Source organism: Bufo gargarizans, chromosome 1, assembly GCF_014858855.1.
Source record: "Bufo gargarizans isolate SCDJY-AF-19 chromosome 1, ASM1485885v1, whole genome shotgun sequence".
In the NCBI taxonomy this organism is placed as follows: domain Eukaryota; kingdom Metazoa; phylum Chordata; class Amphibia; order Anura; family Bufonidae; genus Bufo; species Bufo gargarizans.
In genome coordinates this window covers 740316203-740337927 of record NC_058080.1, presented here as the reverse complement: position 1 = coordinate 740337927, position 21725 = coordinate 740316203, and the positions used below count along the sequence as shown (strand labels likewise).

The 21725-nt window shown below is 46.2% G+C and overlaps 1 protein-coding gene across 1 annotated transcript in view; it reads right to left on the bottom strand.

The window, feature by feature from the left end:
* Positions 1 to 21725, bottom strand: part of ERO1A (endoplasmic reticulum oxidoreductase 1 alpha) — a 40029-nt gene that overhangs the window by 15470 nt on the left and 2834 nt on the right. Inside the window, exons 4-9 of the mRNA XM_044276493.1 lie at positions 21647 to 21685; positions 9121 to 9203; positions 8253 to 8329; positions 7978 to 8098; positions 1512 to 1558; positions 1247 to 1258 (exon numbers count right to left, since the gene is read on the bottom strand). Coding sequence (XP_044132428.1) covers positions 1247 to 1258; positions 1512 to 1558; positions 7978 to 8098; positions 8253 to 8329; positions 9121 to 9203; positions 21647 to 21685 — 379 coding nt within the window. The remainder of the gene's footprint in view (positions 1 to 1246; positions 1259 to 1511; positions 1559 to 7977; positions 8099 to 8252; positions 8330 to 9120; positions 9204 to 21646; positions 21686 to 21725) is intronic.

The following is a 21725-nucleotide window of genomic DNA, read 5'->3' as shown; positions in this document are numbered from 1 at the left end:
CAAAGTGATATAAAAAAAGTTGTCCCTGGTCACAGGATGCAATCTGCCGCTTCTGGCACGTTGTGCTAACACTCTGCACTCAGAAAGCGGTGGTTGGTGCCTACATTAAACGGACCCGTTATATCGACATTTACCAGAAGAGTTATCTTTCAACCGCCATTGGCAGGTTTCAGTTTATGTTTTTCCCCCCCACTGTATGGAATAGGGGAATAGACTGCGCTATTCCATACAGGGCTATCTAGTTAACATATATTAAAAATAAATAAAAATAGTAAAAATGATATATTAAAAATAAAAAGATATTGCAGCATATATTTTTTAACATGGTTGACTATGTATAATGGATGCCACTCAGTAGCATCTACTGTGACCAAGGTTTCCAGCGGTAAACCCTTCTGATGGACGCTCCAGGCGCAGGGGGAACAGACTCTTACCTATACGTGATCATCAACATGTATCAGCTACTGTTAAGTCCCTTACCCACGAGTTTTCCCCACGGGTGTGATGCATGACGTGAACGCACAGCACCCGCACTGAATCCTGACCTAGTCGTTTCAATGGGTCTGTGCACATGAGCGTCCGCCCCCCCCACACCTCATTTCTGCATTGTGCGAGAATCGTAGCATGTTCTATATTCTGCGTTTTTCACGCAGCCCTGGCCCCATAGAAGTGAATGGGGCTTCAGTAAAAAAAGCATTGCATCGGGAAGCAGTCCAGATGCAATGCGTTTTTTTCACTGATGGTTGCCAAGTATTTTTTCACGCATGTGAAAAAAACGCATCAAAACACATTGCACCCGGACAGAAAAAGCAAAAAATAAAATAAAAAATAAAACACCTGAACGCAATCGCAGACAAAACTGACTGAACTTGCTTGCAAAACGGTGCGAGTTTCACTGAATGCATCCCTGAACACATCTGGAGTCAATCCGTATCGTTTGTGTGAAAGAGGCCTTATAAAAGGAGCGCAATACCACATCTGGCCAGCAGGGGGCGATATGTGACAATACTTCCAAGGTAGCCTACAGGAAGAAAGCCCAGCATGACTACTACTCCCACTATCCCTTGGAGTTTCATTGGAGGGGACTCAATTATTTTGACACTTTTTTTTGCTCCTCGTCAAGCAGGAAACACACGCTGGTCTAGGAGAGTTTCCGCAGTATTAGAAGTCACGTGGACATGGGCCGGTTCAAACAGGACCCGTCTGGTGGCACATAGCATGAGGACTGACATTATATCCTCCTTACCGTCATTTTCACCTAAAAGCAAGAGATAAAAGTAAATCAAACGAGGACCGTATAATAGTAGTTATCACCTAAGAGGCCTCAGGCCTACACACTGCTCTGAGAAGCCGCGTTGCCCATGGCGACCAATCAGATCCCTGCTTGTATTTCCAAAGCTGCTGTGGAAAAATAAAAGCTTGAATGTGATTGGTTGCTATGGGTAACTGTGACATGGATTCTCAGAGCAGTGTTTAGACCTGAGGCCTAGTGAGGCTGGTTCCATATTTACCTCGTCCAGACGCCAGAGGATTCAAGGGCCGTTTCACTGCTTTGGGCCTAAAAAAGAAATAAAAAAAAAATATCAAACCTGCTGAATAATCTAGTATTTGGCGACAACTCATTGTTTTGAAACATCCCATAACCCCCTAGACATATGTGCCATCCGCAGCAGAGATCAGTGGCCGACCCTCAGATTTCTGACACGGGCTTATAGGTTGAATGGTGCAGATCCGACTGCATGATGAGTCCCAGTCTATGTCGGACTCCTGCCACGGTTTCCAAACACATGTCCCTTCTTGGATTCCCATTAGAAACAATGAAAGCAGATTCTGTGAGAAAACCTGCCATGTGAACATGCCCTTAAAGGGGCTGTCCATTATTTTTTTTGTTTTTGGACCAGCTCCTGGGCCGTCTTCACTTGACTTCTGGTCCCAGTCTGGTAGGATGGGTTCACATTTGCTGCTGTAGCCAATGCCTGGCCTCAGCGGTAACCGGTCTCCAAGCAACAAGCGACCCAACAGAGGCTTTCTGCTTGGAGACCTGTCGCTGCTGAGACCAGGCATTGGCTGCGGTGGTGGACATGAACCAGTCTATGCAGAAGTTGACAGACAGGGATTGAAGTCCAGTGAAGACAGGCCGGGAGCCAGAATGGAGCAGGTAGTTTTAGCCTTCTTCACAGGGAGCGCTGGGGGGGGGGGGGGGATCCTGTAGAGCAGGCATCCTCAAACTGCAGCCCTCCAGCTGTTGCAAAACTACAACTCCCAGCATGCCCGAACAGCCTACAGGTATCAGCCTATAGCAGGGGATTGTGAGAGTTGTAGTTTTACAACAGCTGGAGGGCTGCAGTTTGAGGATGCCTGCTGTAGAGCCTGTTTAAAGGTGGAAATTTGCAAAATGACAGAATTCTGTCTCAAATTGCATAGTATACATGCTGTGTACCAAAATGATGCATTTTAGACATTTGTCTCATCTAGGACAGCGTTTATAGATATGCCCCATGTGGCGGCACTATCCGTGCATGGTCTCAGTACTCCGTATGCAGGTGGGTATGCCTCAAAGTCACGATTCCATCTCATGACCCCCAATATATGGGCAAGCTCCCCCCCACAGCAGTCTCGCTGAATGTAGGGGGCGAGACCAACATGGCTATAGATAACCTGTTGTGTATTAATCAGTTTTACCACGGTAAAGCGGGGAGAGATTAATATCTGACCGTTAACTAATCACGGATCGCCAATACAGCATTTCTGTCTTGTTAACTGCCGTATACATGCGGCAATTCTCTTTAGTACAGAGGATGAATGATGGGTAATATGATCGTTCATCCCCGGACAGCTTTCATCTGTCAGCAGCACGTCCTATGTTTACAAGGAGCAATGTGCAAGCGGTAAAGGAGGAGTTTTGGTGCCTCCTAAAGTGCGTTTGCTCGTTTATTGTGTGAACGGCAGCATGTTTAGACAGGGTGATGATTCGGACAAATGTTTATGCCGGATCAGCGCCCTGTGCAAAACGCCACTTACCCCGGCTGTAAATATGGGCAGGAGTCACTCTGCATCAATACAGAGACATGGCTGGGGGGCTGGGGAAGATGACTGTAATAAGGCGAGCGTCCTTCCTCCACCTTCCACAATCCGGCAGATGGTAAAGTGACGCAACCTAACAGCAATCTACGCGGAGAGTCGCAACGTTGAGAAATCCACCACAAAAGCCGGAGCGGCCGTTATCTGCAGAATTACCTTTATCAGATCACATAAGCCACAGGATTACCGTCTACCTCAGAGGCAAATGCAGCAATATATTCAGCATACTGCATTTTTTGTTTCAGTTGTGGTTTTAGTTGGTTTGGTCATTTTCAGCCTAGGACTCAGGATTTTTTTTTTCTTTTTCTTTTAATGTCACAAGGCGACTTGCCGTTTTGCCCCCATAGGCAAACACTAATGCTGCAATTTTACAGCTGCTTGCTGGAGTCCGGTGTCACCCCATGGTAAAACCCCTTGTACAGATTTCATGGCTCTATATTATGCTAGATTGCAAACAGCCATTGAAAACAAACAAAAAAAAAAAAAAAAAAAAAAACTGAATTACTGCAACCACCCTCCAAATTGTATGCTTTCCTATGACGCTCTGCATGCAACCTTGTGACCTGACGGGTAACTGGTTTTCTAAAAAAGCTAGTCGCGGTATTCTTTGGGACGTATATATTCTAAGTGCACCTCTGGGTAAAGTAACATTTTAGTTATCCAGCAATTGGCAGCCTAGAAATTCTGAATGCAATAGATACTGAGACAACTATTAATCCAGAGCAAGCGCCCGCCCCCCGCTGTCCCGAGTGCTTTCTATGCCCTTGTGTCTCTGCTGCTGTTTTTACCATCTACTGGGAGCAGAGTTTCTGCCAGATGCTGCAGAACTCGACCTTCCAGGGTCAGACGTCCCGTGACGGCGCGCACACAACTAACAGCTGCCACATGGCCAAGTCCTATTGGCTAAAATAAGAAAGTCAGTTCCGAATAGTCAATCCTACTTTGAGCGCCGCAGGTTTCAGGCGTGGTGGGGGGGGGTCTATTCACACAGAATTTCAATCTTCATAATAAAAATATTATGAAAGTCCTATTGGCTGCTGGAGCCTTCTCCAAGCTGATGGGTTGGCAGCAATCAGCCGACATTATGTAACCGTGCCCCGACCGTCTCAGGAAGCCGCCCAGAAGAGGATAAAGTTCTGCAGTTTAAAAGTTTTTGCTTTAGTTTTATTATAACCCAGTAATCTACTGCATCCATCAACCAGACCAGAGGCTCCTTTACACTTGACACGTGTTTCAAGCAGTTTTTTTTTGCACATTTTCTTTTCTTGGAAATTTAAAGTCCTACCACAAGAGGCCCATGAAAACGCCCAATAGGTTTTCTTTTGCGGTTTTGTTATTTTTATTTGCAACCTTATGAATAAACCTGGCTACAAGTCAGCTTAAGGCCTCTTTCACACTACCGTTTTTTGCATTCCGTATACGCAACCATTCATTTCAATAGGTCCGCAAAAAAAAAACAAAAAAAAAACAAACAAATGTACTCCGTATGCATTCCGTTTCTCCGTTCCGTGCAAAGATAGAACATGTCCTATATTTGGACGCAAATCATGTTCCGTGGCTCCATTAAAGTCAATGGGTCCGCAAATAAAAAAAAAAAAAAAAGGAATGCATCCGTATGTCTTCCGTATCCGTTCGGCTTTTGATCTGAATCGGAGGGAACAGACAAGTGTCATTTGACCCCAGCAAAGGTGATCCCAAGTGCAACGCGAGATAGAGATCTAGATATTGGTGGCATATCACTAGAATATGGATTATAATGGGTCAACCACGAGGCGCTGCACTTTCCTAGCGCCGCTGCTACTGTATTATATTAGACATCAGTGATGTGTCTTACCGATAAACAGTGGTACCTCAAGATACAATATTATTTGGTTTGAGGACGACCATTGTAAGTTGAGTAAGGCTACTTTCACACTCGCGTTTGGTGCGGATCAGTCATGGATCTGCACCGATAATACAACCGCATGCATCCGTTCAGAACGGATCCGTTTGTATTATCTCTAACATTGCCAAAACGGATCAGTCTTGAAAACCATTGAAAGTCAATGGGGGACGGATCCATACAGCTATTTTACCAGAAGCGGCTTTGATTAATTGGATCTGGGTCTGAGACATTGTATGTTAAGTCTAGTTTCAACTTACGGTGGGTCATAAAAGACCATTGTATGTTGAAAATATTGAATCCTGAGGCCATTGTATCTTGAGGGATCACGGTATACCACCAGTGTTTATGAGACAATATCAACATTCAAGATACAAGCTTATTGCCTCCTAACCCAGGTCATGCACGTCCTAGAAGAGAAAAAAAAAAAAAAAAAAAAACTGGTAGATAAGTGTTTTCTGAGTGCTATATACTGAGGGCCTATATGATAGATCGGCAGTATTTGACTGGTTGGGGTCTGACTCCCAGGACCCCACCAACCACCTGTTTGATGAGGCAGCGGTGCACGGTGCAGTTTACCGGACAGCAGTTGTTCCAAGTATAGCAGCTCAGCCCCATTCACTTGGCTGGGAATGAGCTGCACCTCGGCTTAATGTCTGATGTACGGCGACGTCGCTAGCCTAGGGTAAGCTGCAAGAAGGCCGCTGTGCTAACCGGACAGCACCGAACAGCTGACGAGGGTGCTGGATCCCCGCTGGCGAGCTTATGACCCATCAGATACTCATGACCCATCTTGATCTACTTTCACGCTGACGTTTTAGCTTTCCCTTTGCGAGATCCGTTTAGGGCTCTCACAAGCGGTCCAAAACGGATCAGTTTTGTCCTAATGCATTCTGAATGGAAAAGGATCCGCTCAGAATGAATCAGTCTCCATTCCGCTCTGGAGGCTGCCTACAGCATTTTACTGTCCTCTTGACAAAACTGAGCCAAACGGACCCGTCCTGGAACACAATGTAAGTCAATGGGGACGGATCCGTTTTCTGTGACACAATAGAAAATGGATCCGTATCCCATTTACTTTCACTGGAGTTCATGACTGATCCGTCTTTGCCATGTTACAGATAATACAAACGGATCCGTTCATGATGGATGCATGTGGTTGTATTACTGTAACAAATCCATTTTTTATTTTTGCAAATCCATGACGGATCCGCCCAAAACGCGAGTGTGAAAGTAGCCTTAAAGGTCATATATCAGTATAAAGCACTGGGACAACCCCTTTAATGGAGTAAGTGACAAACTGTATGGCGTGTTGGCCCAGTCGCCACTTTTTCCCTGCCAAAATAAAAAGCCCCACTGTTCAACTGCTGAGGGTCTTGCTGTCGTGACCATCACCAGGATGGATCTCTATGACAAGCAGAGGAAAGTTTGCTGCTGGGGGGGGGGGGGGGGGTGTCTTTCAGCATCCCTCTTCCTGTTTAGGGTACATGCATGCTCGGATGAACTTGTATGTGCACAGGGGAAGATGGCCGAACAAGCATTCGGCTAACAGCCATCTAATGTGTACGGCCGGCTTTACTCCCCTCTGAGAACACATGCATGCTTAGCTGGGCAATGTGTGCATGTGTATGGAGGGGCAGAAGGAATAGCCGACAGCCAGAAGAATTTCTACATTTGCTGGGGAAGGAAAGAGGGGAAGGAAAAGTCACAGGTCAAACATCTGTGCAAGATAAGTAAAGAATTTACAAAAATGACTCAACTTTTCCTGTAGAGTAACGAAAATGTTTAAATGTGAAACTTTCTGCTCTGCATTGTGCAAGTAAGAGGGTGACAAAATGTGGCTGCAGCGCTTCATGCTGAAATAATCTACGCTCATTCAAAAAGATTTTTTGGGGGACTTTAGACTTTGTGCTTTTTCTGCAGCCCACAGAATGAATCGCCGGAACATTTCCAAGTCTATGAATAGGAAAGACCTGGAGTTACGGTGCCAACTGCGGCTGTTCATTACCCGCCATCTCTGATCTGGACGGATGGTGTCCTGAGCAACACGTGCAGTTTTATGTTTATCTACAGAGGCAAATAAGACTTGCCAACAAAAAAAGCAAATAAAAGAGCAAAGCACACACACTAAACAGACCCAGATCTAGAACTGCTCGGCATACTCGCGTGGACTGTACTGTAATACATACTTGTGTACGAGGACAAAGGGGAAGAGATTGTGACAGCACCAACATGAAATAAGCTCAGACTGCATAATGTACAGAACATATAATGTATAAGAGCCCAATGAGGAGCTCTCCAAATTAAATATCGATAGACATAAGAAAACAAATAGTGGTCATACACAATAGACTTGGGTCGGCCGACCCAGACGACCAACTTATGTGTAAGAAATTATGAAATAAAACACCAGATGGGTGTTAACAGTTGGGACTATGTCTTTGCACAGTCTGACGAACGCAGACCTGATCAGATACTGTCGGAAAACGCAGGGGGCCCCAGGGCCCCCCCCCCCCAAACTGGTAACAGTCACATGGACCTTCATTGCAAACGGCTAGTAATTGATTTCTAACTTCTAGTAGTAATAATGGAGGAATGGCATATGAATGGATACGACAAAATTGTTATTGCATGGAAAATGCAAGCAAAACAGACATGCCAGGTTCCAGATCCTCTTTAAACACCTACAGTATGGCCCCAAAAACGCCCGAATGAAGTGGGGAATAAGTGTGACTGTTGAGACCCCTAGAAATCACAAGTGAAGTCCCTAGGTCTCGTGTGGATGGAGTGGTAATGAGCATCCATGGCCACTGCTCCGTGCACTTCTGAGTCTGACGGAGACAGCGCTCCATTTCCTCAAGTTACATAGACCTGAATGGAGCTGTGCAGAGTTATATGGGGCAATTCTGTCTGCAAGAAAACAGAGCATCGAGAGGCATCACCGACCAACCCCTCAACAAGAAAGATGCTGCGGAGTACGTCCGGTTTACTTATTGTTTTTCTTAATTACATACTTGAAACAGTTTTCCTCGTAGATACTGTTCCAGATCTTCCAGGCGTCGGCTCCCTTGTAACCGGTGTAACGTTCAGGATTAATCAGCAAGTCGACATATTCCGCATCAGGCGACTCCTCATCTGAAAATAGACGGAAGACGTGGACAGTCATTTCCAGAAACAGTTTGCAATAATTTTTTTTTAAGAGCAAATACTTTAAAGGGAAACAGAACTACATGAATCTGCTTCCTCGTAATGCTTTACCGTCTGACATGAAATAACACACCGTACATACCATCGTGCTCACAGAAGTTATCATCTGCGGAGTCGTCGTGTTGATTCCACTGAAAGAACGCCTCCTGGGCCGCTTCACTGCAAGAGCAAAACAGAAGCGATCACTTCATGCTTCGTACGAGGGACACGCAGATGACATGAACATCAGCCACTGTGAAGATGGGACTTGGGGGTTTTCTAGTATAGAAGATTGGGTCACCAGAATGTTTTTAAAAAGGGAGTGTGTCACCAGGAAATTCACGGTTAAAACCCGGAACCATGCCTCTATTGCATCATTCTGGAAAAGATGACTTAATCCATATACAAATGAGCAGTTAAGTGCACAGCCCAAGCCACTAAGTGCAACCTTGCTCACCCTGCCAGCTCCTTCAAGATTGAAAGGACCAGGTTTCTGTAGAATTATCGCACCTGGCCCCACAAGCTATATATATTTATTTTTTTCCTATTATGCAAGACACATCTTGGACCAAAAAAAATGGCAGGGGCCGGAGGAGGAGAAATTATATATTTTTTATTTTCCCCACTGTTTATTGGGCAAAAATGTGTATCGTATAATAGAGTGGGAAAGAAAAAAAAAAAAAGAAAATATATATTTGTATTTTAACATAAATTTTAGACTTCACGTTTGAGGTGGCTTTGTTCTTGAGAAAGGAATTGCTTCATAGAAGACATTACAAAATGGGAACAGGGGTGTAGCTGTGGGTGCGGAGGTCTCCAAATGCCCCTCTGCCATATTAGACGGTAATATCAATAGCATATGAGTGCAAAGAGGGGGGGGGGGGGGGGGGGGGGAATCCTGATACACATGTTATCCTGGGGGCCCCCAAGCTTCACCTCTCTGGCCCATACCCCTCCACATAGGCCCTCACCTCAAGGATTCATCCACGGCCCCCAGTCTCTTCTCCTTCTCACACTCCAGTTCTCCATTGCCCATGTTAGCAGTTTCTGTATACTGTAAAATATGTCATCACAAGACGGGTCAGAATATTATACATTATTGCATATATTGAATCATACTGCAAATTTCAACACTGCATGTCCAGATCCTGCTGAAGGTTAGCTACAATGTATCTGGTCTAGACAATCCTCTGAGCCGCATAAATCTGCAGCACAAGGCCTCCTGCACACGACTGTAGGTGTCCGGTTGCCGTATTGCGGACCGCATTTGCAGATCTGCAATACACTGGCATCGTTCGTGTCCATTCCGCATCACAGATGCGGACCCATTCACTTCAACGGGTCCGCAAATCCGGAGATTCGGAATGTCGCGGAACTGAACCCTACGGAAGCACTACGGAGTGCTTCATGGGGTTACATCCCGAACTTCCTTTCCGCAAAAAGATAGAACATGTCCTATTCTTTTTGCAGAACAGGCAGATCGTGGACGCATTAAAGTGAATTGGTCCGCGATCTGCTGCGGCTGCCCCGCGGTCGGTGTTTGTGCATTGCGGCCCGCAGCACGGCCACGGGGCGCACACGTTCGTCTGCAGGAGTCCTAAATGTTAAAGTAGTTAGTTTAAATACTGCCATAATATGTCTAGACAATCCTCAGCAGCATAAACCTCCCCTGTTCTGTTAGTTTGTTACAATGTATCTAGTCTAGACAATCCTCAGCAGCATAAACCTCCCCTTGTTACAATGTATCAGAGGTGAACAACGTATAATTAGCACCAGGAATGACTGCAACGGTTCACATTCAGCCGGCCTTTAACCTTCAAACACGGATTAAACTTCCCTTTATGATGTTTCAAAATACCCATTATATCTCTTAGGCACCTGCTCCATAATCTTTCCAGAACACCTGAAACACGAGGCAGCCTTCACTTTCCATGACCTTCAAACGTGATAAACCCTCTCCAAATATACAACCGTACCCTCGGCGGCCCTCTCGGCACAGATGCATAAACCATATGTCTATGGCACAGAGGCCGGAGTTTGATCCTAGGTGCATCAGATTGCATGCATAATGTGAATACATAGAAACATAGAATGTGTCGGCAGATAAGAACCATTTGGCCCATCTAGTCTGCCCAATATATCTGAATCCTATGAATAGCCCCGGCCCTATCTTATATGAAGGATGGCCTTATGCCTATCCCATGCATGCTTAAACTCCTTCACTGTATTTGCAGCTGCCACTTCTGCAGGAAGGCTATTCCATGCATCCACTACCCTCTCAGTAAAGTAATACTTCCTTATATTACTTTTAAACCTTTGCCCCTCTAATTTAAAACTGTGTCCTCTTGTGGTAGTTTTTCTTCTTTTAAATATGCTCTCCTCCTTTACCGAGTTGATTCCCTTTATGTATTTAAAAGTTTCTATCATATCCCCTCTGTCTCTTCTTTCTTCCAAGCTATACATATTAAGGTCTTTTAACCTTTCCTGGTAAGTTTTATCCTGCAATCCATGTACTAGTTTAGTAGCTCTTCTCTGAACTCTCTCTAGAGTATCTATATCCTTCTGGAGATATGGCCTCCAGTACTGCGCACAATACTCCAAGTGAGGTCTCACTAGTGATCTGTACAGCGGCATGAGCGCCCCCCTCTTTCTACTGGTAATGCCCCTCCCTATACATCCAAGCATTCTGCTTGCATTTCGTGCTGCTTTATTACATTGTCTTCCCACCTTTAAGTCTTCTGAAATAATTACTCCTAAATCCCTTTCCTCAGATACTGAGGTCAGGACTGTGTCGAATATTCTATATTCTGCCCTTGGGTTTTTACGCCCCAGGTGCATTATCTTGCACTTATCCACATTAAATTTCAGTTGCCAGAGTTCTGACCATTCTTCTAGTTTTCCTAAGTCCTTTTCCATTTGGCGTTTCCCTCCAGGAACATCAACCCTGTTACATATCTTTGTGTCATCAGCAAAAAGACAAACCTTACCAGAAAAAAAAATGTGTGTGGGGGGGGGGGGGGGGGGGGGGGGGTTCAGTCAGCACAACCCTGTATGCAGGTGCACATTGCTATGGTGAAATACACATACAAATGCAAAAACACAAATGCAAAAACACAAATGCAATGGCACTCTGCAACCAGCACTCTGCCCTGCCTCTATGCTGGATGTTGAATGAGGCATTGGTGTACATTTTGGCCAAAGCGTAATAAGCCACTCACCACGTCAAGGTTGCCTCCATGAGTGGTCCCTAACACTAGTTCCTACCTGTTATGGGCCATGACAGCCACACAAAGTCCAGGGAGCGCAGGTACAGCATGCACACTCTGCTTTTAACCCCGTCCCATTACAGCTTTCATCGGATCCAGGGATGCAAGTACCAACATGCATGCTGAGCCCACTATATACCTCTCCTGGAGCCAAATGGCCACTGGTAGGCGCTATAAAAGCAGACTCAGTTTTATACTGACTTTAAAACCAGCCTCCAGGGCAGACTAACTGGTCAGGTGTGCATGACTGCATGGAGATCGCCACGCCTCCAAAATATACTACAAAGTCAGCACAACCCTGTATGCAGGTGCACATTGCTATGGCGAAATACACACCTGTGCTCCCTGGACTTTGTGTGGCTGTCATGGCCCATAACAGGTAGGAACTAGTGTTAGGGACCACTCATGGAGGAGACCTTGATGTGGCGAGTGGCTCATTAAGCTTTGGCCAAAATGTACACCAATGCCTTATTCAACATCCAGCATAGAGGCAGGGCAGAGTGCTGGTTGCAGAGTGCCATTGCATTTGTGTTTTTGCGTTTATAATGTGAATACACCCTGGAGACTGATCCCATTGTGGGACCCCACTGGAACAACCAGATCAAACGTGTTAATGGGGGGAAACTGGTCACTTACCCAGCAGCCAAAAGTTCCTGTGACTGATAATAGTCACTGGTCATATAAGGGAAGGCCTGTCTTTTTTAAAAAGCACCGTTCAGCAGCATCAACTCTATTACACCAGGCATACGGTCTGGTAATATAGATCCTGCTGATTAAAAGGATACCCATCTTGTGAAAAATCTGTTGCAGAGTTCTTGAGAAAATGGCCCTGATGCCATCATTTGCATATATATCTTTGTCAGGAAAGCCACAACTGATTTTTCACAAGACAGATATTTTAAAATCAGCAGGCTCAACCAAGTGTAGTAGGGAGGATCTTGCTGTAAGAAGAAGAAAATAAAAAATAAAAATTGAAGTGGGTACAGCAATAACACCACAAACCTGATCAAAAAGCATGACACTAACACAATGATTAAATGTCAATAATGTCAATTAAATAGTCATTATGAAAGCACAGAGAAACACGTGACAAACCGCCTGGCCTACATATGCATCAGTATCATGTACCAAGGAAGCATCACAGATGACAGAGATAAGAGATAGAAACTATAATTATATTCTGCTGATGGAGTCACTACACACATCCTGTATTATACTCCAGAGCTGCACTCACTATTCTGCTGGTGCAGTCACTGTATACATACATTACTTATCCTGTACTGATCCTGAGTTACATCCTGTATTATACTCCAGAGCTGCACTCACTGTTCTGCTGGTGCAGTCACTGTGTACATACATTACTTATCCTGTACTGATCCTGAGTTACATCCTGTATTATACTCCAGAGCTGCACTCCCTATTCTGCTGGTGCAGTCACTGTGTACATACATTACTTATCCTGTACTGATCCTGAGTTACATCCTGTATTATACTCCAGAGCTGCACTCCCTATTCTGCTGGTGCAGTCACTGTGTACACACATTACTTATCCTGTACTGATCCGGAGTTACATCCTGTATTATACTCCAGAGCTGCACTCACTATTCTGCTGGTGCAGTCACTGTGTACATACATTACTTATCCTGTACTGATCCTGAGTTACATCCTGTATTATACTCCAGAGCTGCACTCACTATTCTGCTGGTGCAGTCACTGTATACATACATTACTTATCCTGTACTGATCCTGAGTTACATCCTGTATTATACTCCAGAGCTGCACTCACTGTTCTGCTGGTGCAGTCACTGTGTACATACATTACTTATCCTGTACTGATCCTGAGTTACATCCTGTATTATACTCCAGAGCTGCACTCCCTATTCTGCTGGTGCAGTCACTGTGTACATACATTACTTATCCTGTACTGATCCTGAGTTACATCCTGTATTATACTCCAGAGCTGCACTCCCTATTCTGCTGGTGCAGTCACTGTGTACACACATTACTTATCCTGTACTGATCCGGAGTTACATCCTGTATTATACTCCAGAGCTGCACTCACTATTCTGCTGGTTGACATGAAACAATCATTGAGCTTGCGGTGGAGTGACCCTCATGCATCAATGTACCGCACAGGGAAAGAGAAGTACGCGCTTCTACCACTCACCGCCGTTGCCGTGTAATAGATTTAGCGATATCGCCATGGCAACTAATCAGTGTAAATATTAACGGAGGCAGCCAGCCAGCCATAAACAGCAATTACCGCATTTTCATTTCCCCTTTGTGGTTCAGCTGTTATTATTAGTAATGTAAACTGCTAATTAAACCTGTGACTATACAGAGCCCGGGGCAATCGTTTTTTGTTGTTGTGGAGGGTACCCCCCCCCCCCCCATATTTATTGGAGAGCTCTGAAAGGGCTGTCACTCAACTTTCCCAGATTCCTGAACATCTAAAATGCCTTAACGGTGCAGTCACTCAGCTTTCACAGTGTCCTGAACATCTAACATGCTTTAAAGGGGCGGTCAGTCATTTTTCCCAAAAGCCTAAATGTCTAATATGCCTTAGGGTACATTCACACAACCGCATAATTTTTTCCACCTCCGATCCGCATTTTGCGGAATAGAAGAGGACCTATTCATTCCTATGGGTGAATAAAATGTGCGGACAACATTCAGTATGTTGTCCGCATTTCTATTCCGCAAAAATATGAAGCATGTCCTACTATTGTCCATACAGATCGGTCCGCAGCACCATTCAAGTCAATGGATCCGCAAATTGCGGATGACATACGGAATAGTTTCCGTATGTCATCCATTTTTTGCGGATCCATTTCCGTATTTTTGAAGGCCCTCTTTTTTTTCCCCCTTTCGTTTTTTGCGGACCGTAAAAAACCGAAGACATACGGAAGTCATTTGTCCGCAAAATGCGGGGACGCGGTTTAGTTATTCGCGGAACGCAAATCGAAAAGGATTACACACACGGACGTGTGAATGTACCCTTAAAGGAGTTTTCCAGGAGGGGGGGGGGGGTTTAGAAAGGGTTCAGTCCAGGCCTCAGAGGAAACGCCTGCAGGTCACAGCTGGGGCCAGCGATAGGCTGGGCAGACAATTCCTGTGTGTCGATATGGGACCTGGAGACCAGCGAGGAAGAGTATCCCTACTTTATAGCGGCAGCCATGTTGACTTTCACCCAGCTTTTCCAGCAAATAAAAAAAAAAAAAAAAAAAAAAACGCAATTAGACTTACCGGTAATTCCGTTTCCTTGAATCCACCATGACGGCCCACATTGAGATTGACCCTTGACCTCTGTAGGGGCAGGAACACATAGAGAGTTTAAGAACCCCCCACCCCTCCACCTCCTCAGTGCTTTACAATTACCCGAAAAGGTGGAACAAAAGTAAAAGGATATTGATCCATACCCTTAAACTCCTGCATGTATATGCAACATAAATCCAAAAATCCCTTTTTTTTTTATTTTTTATTTTTTTTTATATATATATTTTTTTTTTTTTTTTTTTTGGGAAGGGGAATAGTATGGGCCGTCATGGTGGATTCAAGGAAACGGAATTACCGGTAAGTCTAATTGCGGTTTTTCCATTTCATCCACCATGACGGCCCACATTGAGACATATCAGATAACTAAATGGGTGGGGATATCGCCTGTAGAACCTTCCGACCGAAAAGAGCTTCATTTGCGTCCGGAAGACGATAGTGTCTTACAAAAGTATTAGCACTAGACCAGGTTGAGGCTTTACAGATCTGGTCCAGCGAGACCCCTCCTTTCTCGGCCCAAGAAGAGGACGTGGCCCTAGTAGAATGGGCTTTAACATTACCAGGACTGGGTTTGTTCTGGATCTTGTAGCAACATTCAATAGTGGATTTGATCCATCTAGCTATGGAAGACCTGGCTAACTTCTTTCCTTTATTCTTCCCTGAAAACTGAATAAGGAGATTGTCATCCACCCTAAAATCTCTGGTAGAATCCAGGTAACGGATAACTATGTCCCTAACGTCCAGGAGATGTAACCTATCACTAGACCCTGCATGATCGGACCTAGGGATAGAGGGTAGGAAGATCTCCTGCTCTAGATGGAAAGGAGAGACTACTTTAGGGAGAAAGCCTGGGTCGAGAGTTAGACGGATGTGATCCTTGTTAATTTGGAGGTAGGGCTCTCTACATGATAAAGCCTGGATCTCCCCGATGCGTCTGGCTGAGGTGATGGCGATCAGAAAGGCAGTCTTAAGGGAAAGGTGTTTTAAAGAGATCTCCGACGAAGGTACAAATGGAGGTTTTGTTAAGCCCTCTAGTACGGTGTTAAGATCCCAGGTCGGAGTTCTGGATCTCAGGGAGGGTCTCAACCTTGCAACCGCTCTGAAGAACCTCCTGATCCATCTGTGGTTGGCCAGGCTACAGTCATAGAAGGAGCTTAGGGCAGAAATTTGGACCTTCAAAGTACTAGGTCTAAGGCCTAACTCAAGGCCGCACTGTAGAAAGTCCAAAATTCTGTTGATGGGAGGAGAGGTGGTGTCTGGGCGCTCAACTCCTAACCAGGAACAGTATTTCTTCCAGATCTTGAGGTAGATGGAGGAGGTCACCTTTTTCCTACTTGCCCTCAGAGTACGTATCACCTTTTCCGAAAGTCCTCTGCTTCTTAGTGTCTCGCTCTCAGGATCCAGGCTGACAGCCTGAACATGCCTGGGTCTGGATGAAGAAGAGGGCCCTGGACTAGAATGTCCCTCTGGAAGGGAATCTCCCACGGATCCTCCAGCGATAGCTGTCTTAGAGTGGAGAACCAACTTCTCTTTGGCCATAGAGGGGCTATCAGGATGAGAGTAGTCGGTTCCTCCAGGAGCTTCTGGACGATCCGAGGTAGTAGTGGTATTGGGGGAAAGGCGTAGGCTAGTCTCCAATTCCATTGTATTGATAGAGCATCGATTGCCCATGGATTGTCCCCTGGGTTTAGGGAGCAAAAACAGTCTACCTGCGCATTTTTTCTGGTGGCGAATAGGTCTACCTCTGGACAGCCCCATCTTTCTGAGATTTTTTGGAAGATCTTCCTGTTCAGAGACCATTCTCCTGGGTCTACTATCTCTCTGCTCAGAAAGTCTGCTACTGTGTTTTCGCAGCCCCTTAGGTGGATGGCGGACAGAGATAAAGTGTTTACTTCTGCCCAGGAGAAAATTCTTTTTGCTATCTCGCCAAGAGGCCGTGATCTTGTTCCCCCCTGGTGACGCAGATAGGCCACCGTTGTAGTGTTGTCTGACATTACTCTTAGATGTCGCCCTTTTAGAAGGCACTCTCCTTTTAATAAAGCTTCCAGGACTGCGTAAAGCTCTCGGTAGTTGGAGGATCTGTCTCTTATCTCGGCGGGCCAGGTGCCCTGTAGAAGATGATCTCCTATCTTTGCTCCCCAGCCTCCGAGGCTTGCGTCCGTGATTACCTGAATGACGGGATGATTCCGCCACTGAAGGCCTCCTAGCAGTCTTCTTTTTTACTTTCCACCAATCCAAATCTGTTTTTACAGACTGAGGGATCCGAAAGACCCTGTCTAGACTTAACTGTCTTCCGTCCCAGATAGTTAGGATCCAATTTTGGATTATTCTTGTGTGGCTTTGGCACCAAGCCACCGAGGGGATGCAGGCGGTTAGGCTTCCTAGGAGACTCATGGCCTTTCTGATGGAGCAGTTGCGAGCCTTCTGGAATGTTCTGACTTTCTCTGTCAGGGCAGTAGCTTTGTCCTGAGGGAGGAAGGTCATCAGCCGGGACGAATCTAATTCCACGCCCAGGAACTTTATTCTCATGGACGGGGTTAGGGTGGATTTTTTTATATTTATAATCCATCCGAGGCTCTTTAAGAGTTCCGAGAATCTTTGGGTCGCCAAAAGGTTTTCGGATTCTGTCTTGCCCAGAATTAAAAAGTCGTCGAGATAAGGAATAATTGTGATTCCTTCCTGACGAAGGCAGGCCACCATCTCTACTACGATCTTTGTGAAGACCCTGGGGGCCGAGGAGATACCGAAAGGGAGGGCGACATATTGGAAGTGATGTATAGACCTGTCTGGTCCTCTTAGAGCGAATCTTAGATACTTTTGGGAAAGATGATGGATGGGGACGTGGTAGTAAGCATCCTTCAGATCGATTGACGACATGAATGCTCCTTTTGGAATCAGAGGGATTGTGGATGGGATGGTCTCCATCCTGAACCTCCTGTATAAGATAGACCTGTTTAGGGGTTTTAAGTTTATTATCGTGCGAAAGGATTGGTCTGGTTTTTTTACTAAAAAAAGACTGGAATAGAATCCTCTCCTTTCCTCTGGGATAGGAACCTTTCGAATTACCCCTAGCTCTAAGAGGTCTTGGACGCCCTGCCAGATTTTCGGGAGATCTGATCTGCTCTGAGGTGTAATGCAGTATCTTCTTGGGGGGACTGATGTGAACTCTATCCTGTAACCCTGGGAGATTATATTTAGCACCCAGGGATTTGAAGTTACCTGACTCCAGGAGGATAGAAAACCCATCAGTCGCCCCCCTACCCTGGCGTCATTGCTGCTTAGGTTGCCTATTCTGGGGATTGAGGATAAAGCCTCTTCCTCTCCCCCCTTTTGGATAACTCCATCGGCCAGACTTCCCTTTCCCCCTGTAGGATCTCTGCTGGGGCTGGTACTGCCGAAAGGGCTTCTTTTTTGGTTCTTTGTCCTCTGGAAAACCCTTCTTGTCTGCTGCGCCCTCTAGGATCTTATCCAGAGTGGGGCCGAAGACAAATTCCCCTGAAAAGGGGATAGAACAAAGCTTGGCCTTGGATGCCTTGTCTCCGGACCAGGCTTTCATCCATAAAGCCCGACGGGCAGCATTAGAAAGGGCAGCATCCTTGGCGGAAAATCTGATGGACTCTGCAGACGCATCGGCTAAAAATGCCGTGGCGGAGCGGAGAAGGGGGAGAGATTCCCTGATCTCTTCTCTTGGAGTCTTGTTCTTCAGATGTTCGTCTAGTTCTCCAAGCCATATATACATTGCTCTGGCAACGGATGTAGCGGAAATGTTAGTTTTTACCCCAAACATCGCCGCTTCCCAGGATTTCTTAAGAAGGCCATCTGCCTTTCTATCCATAGGATCACCTAGCTGAGAGGAATCCTCAAAGGGTAGGGCGGTCTTTTTTGCTACCTTGGATACTTGCAAATCGACCTTAGGCGTCTGGTTATATATTTTACTTTCAGACGGGTCAAAGCAGAGCCTATTCCTGAATTCTTTAGGAACGCCAAGTCTCTTTTCTGGATCTGACCATTCCTCTAATATCATTTCCTTTATATTTTCATTGATGGGGAAAACAATAGGAGACCTAGCTCTAAGGCCCCCAAACATTTCATCCTGAACCGTACGGGGTTTAGGAATATCTTCAATACCCATAGTGGACCTGACTGCTCGGAGCAGCTCTTCCATTTCATTAGCGGAAAAAAAGTATCTTTTATCCTCCTCCAGAATCTCTCCGTCCGACAAGGGTTCCTCATTAGGAAATTGTCTGGACGAGGCAGAGGCCACTTCAACCTCTTCACCCTCAGAAGAAGAAATAACGGATATTTTGCGCTTCTTAGAAGGGATGGGGTCGCTGGCAGGGGTAGATAAGGAGGCTAAAGAGGACTTAATCTCGTCAGAAATAAAGGACTTCATCTCCGAGAGTATATCTGGTTGCTCCTCTTTCCAAATCTCCGAAGTGCAAGGTTTGCATAGTCTCTTTTTATAATTTTCGGGGAGACGCTTGGAACAAGCACAGCATTTTAAGGGTTTTGTTTTAGATTTTAACTCCTTGCTGCCCTGCAGAAGGAAGCAACCAGATAACCCAGCATTAGTAATTCAAGTTTACAAAAACTGAAATATACACCCCCCAGAAGGGGACTCACGGTGCTGGAGGCAGAAGGATCAGGACCTTCCTGGCGGGGAGCAGGTGTCTCAGACATCGCGGTGTGACAGGTGAGGTGCCGAAAGGAACCGCGGTCTTCTTTTTTTAAAATTCCCGGCGTCTGACGTCATCTAGCTGCGCCCTGCATGACGGCGTAGGCCTGCGCCGCACTAGCCTACTAAGAGAGGCGTGCGTCGCCCGGCCCGCCCGTAGAGACGCTCCATGCGTCGCACCTGCTCCCCCTGCCGGACGCCAGAGCTCGGTCCTCCAGAAGGAAAGGACGCCGAGCGCCGCGCGCGCTGAGAAGCCGGCACCTTCAACTGCTTCCACAAGGAGGGAAGGAAGTCCGAAGGTATGGGGAGGACCACAGGCCTCGGCATAAGCCAAGACGAGGGTCCTCGATGCTCCTAGCTGGCCAGCCTTGGCCCCTGCCGCGGGAGGCCAGCTGGAGAACCTGTAAGAGAGATAAGGTTATTTCATCCTCCATGAAGGAGGAACTCTCCACGTGTTGGCCCCTGTAGGGGCAGGAAAGCACTGAGGAGGTGGAGGGGTGGGGGGTTCTTAAACTCTCTATGTGTTCCTGCCCCTACAGAGGTCAAGGGTCAATCTCAATGTGGGCCGTCATGGTGGATGAAATGGAAAATTGTAATAACTCGACAGTAATGAAGACTTCTCTTTTCTGGTTTATAAGGGATGGCCCTTTAACCCCTGGCGGGTACATACATACACGTGTACCGTCGCCAAGCAGGCTCTGCGGTGTGCACTGCCAGCTGCCATCAGCCGCACAAAGCTTGCTTCATTCATACCTGATCGCCTCGATCAGATCAGGTTACCGAGCACTTCCCTGATGACCCTGCAGCTTCTTCCTCTTTATATGAATAGGACGGTGTTGCAATTCCCCGCACAGCGATTGTCCGCGCCAGGCAGGGAATTGCCAGAAGGGATCTCGCTCTTTTTGCTCCCATGATCGGCCACGATCCCAGGAGTAAAGATAAGGAAATTCTGAGTCGCCGTCTCCATTTTTCAGTTTCAGTGGTCTCTGCTAAAACTGGGCGACAACCCACAGGGCAGTCATTACAGCTCCCAGAGGGGTTGTCAGCAGAGTTCTGCTGCTTAGTAAAATTATCTTTTTCCTACTCTCATTCACATGATGCGGTCAAAGCGTGGTTAACTGCAGCAATCAGACACGACTGTGGCGGTTTTTGTTAAAGCGGGTCAAAGATGCAGCAGTCGGAACCTCACAGTCACCTGGTTTTACTAGACGCATACTGCCTACAATTCTTGTAACTTATGCATAGGAGACCCAAAATTTGCATTTCTGGGGGGCAGGGTCCTGCAAAGGAGGGGGGGGGGGGGGGAATTAAAGGGAAGGTATTGACGAGGCCCGGACCACAACATTACAAGTCTCTGGCAGTGCGGCCACAGACTGGAGGTGTGGTCTGCAGCAGCCAATCAGAAGCCAGCTTTCACTCCGCTAGCGCAGGCTTGAAAATAAAAGCAGCATTCTGATTGGCTGCTTTGGGCAACGGCTCCGCTCCCTTCCTTCTTGCAGATTTTCGACATGAGGCCTCCTCTCCTGGGGTACCGTTTTGTAAAGCTCGCTCACTGCCAGACCACAGGACGGGCAGCTACATATAATCAGGAGGAAGGAAGTTTTGCAAAGAGATAACAGTTCTTCTTGGAACCTATCCCCACACGATTATGAAAGACGACATTAGTGGAAGATACGGATCTTCACAAACCACAGCACGCACACGGTGGGCATGTCCCCTGCAAACCTTAAAGGGCATCTGTCAGCAGATTTGTCCCTATGACACCGGCTGACCTGGTACATGTGCACTTGGCAGCTGAAGGCATCCGTGTTGGTCCCATGTTCATATGTGCCCGCATTACTGAGAAAAATGAGGTTTTAATATATGCAAATGAGCCTCTAGGAGCGCTGCCATTGCAGAGACTAATGGTGGGAATGTAAATGTGTATCACGTGACCCATGGCACGGTGACTGGACCTGTCTGAACACCGGGAACGATCAGAGTATACAATGGAATAGGAATGAATGTGTACAAGATACTCCCCGCATGTAAAGGCGTCGTCACCAATCGCCTGAACCATTGTCTGCTCCTCTAAATGAGCCGTTAGTTACAACCACTAATTAGGTGAAACGGTCGGGGAACCTCCTTTAATCCCCTTATCCTGTGGATAAGGGATAACTTGATCGAACCGGAATACCCATTTTATGCTAGTAGTAGCACCAGTTTTTTTTTTTCTGGATTATCAGATGTCAAATTAAAGGAATGTGATGGCAACGAAAAGAGAAAAACGAAAGGAAATCTAACCTTAAATCCTGGAGATTTTATGCCGGGTGGAACCGCATCCTAGATAGAAAACACAGTAGATTAGTACATGGTCCAGTTA